At 37.3% G+C, this 3,419-nt stretch overlaps 1 protein-coding gene across 1 annotated transcript; it reads left to right on the top strand.

Moving 5' to 3' along the window:
* The first annotated feature begins 1,793 nt into the window (after positions 1 to 1,793).
* LOC131949392 (uncharacterized) lies at positions 1,794 to 2,894 on the top strand. Its single transcript, XM_059311262.1, has one exon. It carries the CDS (start codon positions 1,794 to 1,796, stop codon positions 2,892 to 2,894), a length of 1,101 nt encoding a protein of 366 aa, XP_059167245.1.
* Positions 2,895 to 3,419: the final 525 nt, after the last annotated feature.

Consider the following 3,419-nt stretch of genomic DNA (forward strand, 5'->3'; position numbering starts at 1 on the left):
CATCAACACGTTAAAGAAAAATGCACAATCGCTTTTCTATTAATACTCTTTGCTATCTATTCACGATGGTTCCTACATTTACACACATTCAAGTAAAAACACGGTTTGACCCTTTAGAAAATGTGTCTATTTGATTTATCTGTAATATCTCCTAGTAGGGTGTGGTGGAAGGTTACAATGGTTGACTGCTACTGCACAGTCAAGTATCGTGAGCTAGAACACAGTCAAGTATCGTGAGCTAGAACACAGTCAAGTATCGTGAGCTAGAACACAGTCAAGTATCGTGAGCTAGAACACAGTCAAGTATCGTGAGCTAGAACACAGTCAAGTATCGCGAGCTAGAACACAGTCAAGTATCGTGAGCTAGAACACAGTCAAGTATCGTGATCTAGAACACAGTCAAGTAGCGTGAGCTAGAGCGTGTCCAATTGTTTTTCAATAACATTAACAGCTGAGATCTTCGCATATGAGACAACAGCAATATGAAGTAATTTGTTTGTGTAAGATGAGAAGATCTCTTTAGCTGTAGTCTCAGATGCGAGGTTCATTACGAACTACACGATATATAATTACTTACAGCTTACAAATGCTAAAAATTACACTAGATATCATTTATTAACGGCTTACAAATGCTCCTAAGTACACGATGCATCCCACAAGATTTTTCTGTAACTATCGCCAGCAAACTGCTTCTACAATATTTTATTTCTTGAAATATACCTCACAGTGGAAACACTTCCGATTGCCTGACAACTATTGTATACACTGATTGTGGTAATGGGCTGTATCTAAATAACTGGTATTTCGGTCACTGGTACTTCAGTCACTAGTACTTCAGTCACTTGTACTTCAGTCACTGGTACTTCAGTCAATGGTACTTAAGTCACTGGTACTTTAGTCAATGGTACTTCAGTCAATGGTACTTCAGTCACTGGTACTTAAGTCAATGGTATTCCAGTCACTAGTACTTCAGTCACTGGTACTTTAGTCACTGGTACTTAAGTCACTGGTACTTCAGTTACTGGTACTTCAGTCACTGGTATTTTTGTCATGGAAAGCTATCTGTAAAGCTATTGAACTCCTAGGCTCAGGAAACCAAGAAAATTCTTTAACAAACCAACCCAAATTACCGGCCTCGCATGATAGCAGGCAATTAACAAACGTTTACTCCCAGTATACGAGGGAATCAACAAATAACAGACCAGCACGACAACAAAGAGCGAACTGTAAACCACTAATCTCACCGTCGTAAAATTAAACGACTCTAGAAAATATAGATTGACTAAACGCTTTGATGATAATAAACGGGTTCCTTTCAATTTTGATGATCATATTGTTCTTAACATCACTTAGTAGACTTTTATTTTAAATAAATTTGTATTTAAAATCAATGTGTTACTTGTCAGGGAGCCGTAGAAATTTAGTCTTGAATTCTGTAACATTCCAGAAAAATTTTAACTGCTGGCGACTGTTTGATGGTTGTGTGGCATACGCTTTGGGTTCAAACAAGTTTATTATACACGTTTATCATATATTTTATAAGTTTATAATACTAGTTTATCTTATATGTTCATTAAACAAGTTCATCATACTAATGTATCATATTAGTGTATCATACTAGTTTATCATACTTGTTATTCATACTAATGTATTGTACAATTTTGTCATACATATCAAGATATTTTTAGAAGCTGAGACGAAACAAAAAAATGTAACAAGTAACAAAACAATGTCTCACAAATTAGGTGAAGGAGTTTGCTGGACGTAAATAGATTTTGTTTAATTTTGTCAGGATGGATGTCCGTTTAAGGAATGAGACGGTCAGGCCTGTGTGGCCATTCTCTTTAAATGGCTCGCCAGCAGCATACCCATCAGAACAACTGAAAGACATTATCGTCTGGGATTCTTTATTTGACACACTGACCTTCGCCCTGGACGTCTGGCTCTGTCTGTTCATCTGCCTGTTTGGTGTAGTGACCAACGTCCTCAGCATCCGGGTCTTTCTCAAGATGGGCTTCAAGGACACCGTCAACGTTACTATGACGACTATCGCTTTTTGGGATCTGGTCAGAGTTTTAGCCGGAGGACTAAACCGGATGTACGGCCCCATCGGTTTGTTTTCTCCGGCGTTAGGCAAGTCCTGGCAGAACATCGGCACGACAAGCCTGACATATCTTCAGATCATTTCCGGCAACGTCTCCTTCGTCCTGGGGGGGGGGGGGTATGTGGCGGTAGAGAGGTGTCTGTGTGTCATAGCGCCTTTTAAAGTCAAAAGTTTGGTGACTAAAGAGAGAGCAATCATGGCCTGTATCATCCTATCACTTGTTGTCTTTGGAACTTTATCAACATCTTTCTTTATTTTTGAGTGCAAATGGATTTATATTAAGGACTTGAACACGACAATAGCAGTCTACGATTACTCGGGCATATACAAAAGATACCTCGGCCCAAGCTATTGGAGTGCAGTCAAATCTTTGAACACGGCATATCCCATAATTGTTTTTTTCATTATAGTCATTAGCACCGTCATAATCGCCTACCAGCTTAACTCGTCCTACAGCTTTAAGAAACAAAATTTAACCGCTAAGTCCGGCTCACTGACAACCCCCCAAGAGGCCAAACAGACTTGTAAAGAGAAACAAGTGGTCAGGATGCTGTTGGTTGTCATAGCTGTTTACATCATCAATTTGGCCCCAAGAGTGGCCCAGTACCTGGCCATGATGATTCAACCAGAGTATAACGTGCTAAAATTTTACAATAATCTGTATTGGACAAATATTTACATTATTTCGACCATTGATTTCATCAACGCCTCGATACATTTATTTATATTTTATAATATGAGTTCAAAGTTTAAAGTAACTTTTCTGAAATTGTTGTCAAACAAAGCATAATATGTGAAACAATCTTGTTGGTTGGTACAATCTTGTTTCGGTTGATATTTAAACAATACGCTTTGGCAGGTTTGTTTAAAAAAAAATAATATAAAAAAACTTTATAGTAACAAGCTCTTAAATGCACAGAAGAAAAACAAACTTGGTTTCTTTCATAAAAGCTTTGGTCGCTATATAAGTAAGCAATCTCATTAACTACCAAAGCTATTTACAAGTTGTTTTTTTACAAACTTATATATTATATTTAATATATATTTAACTTGCTTCCTCTGCTAGTCGTCACTTATCAAAACGGGCGGGCTAAATTTCGGACACTTCTAACTGACAAATTCGGTTTAAAATTGGCACGTGGATCAAGACTTGATGACAGTGCAATATGACGTTAAAGCTGACGTAATTAGAAGCCAAAATTAATTTTGATGAATAAATTAAAATGTTCTGAAATTAGTAGGCAGACGTTCATTTGGTGCGCAATAGTTTTTACTCATGCAACTCTATTGTAAATTTAAAAAAAAAATGAAAGTA

The sequence above is a fragment of the Physella acuta genome, unplaced genomic scaffold (assembly GCF_028476545.2).
Source record: "Physella acuta isolate Inbredline_101_S28 unplaced genomic scaffold, ASM2847654v3 ptg000693l, whole genome shotgun sequence".
Taxonomy (NCBI): Eukaryota; Metazoa; Mollusca; class Gastropoda; family Physidae; genus Physella; species Physella acuta.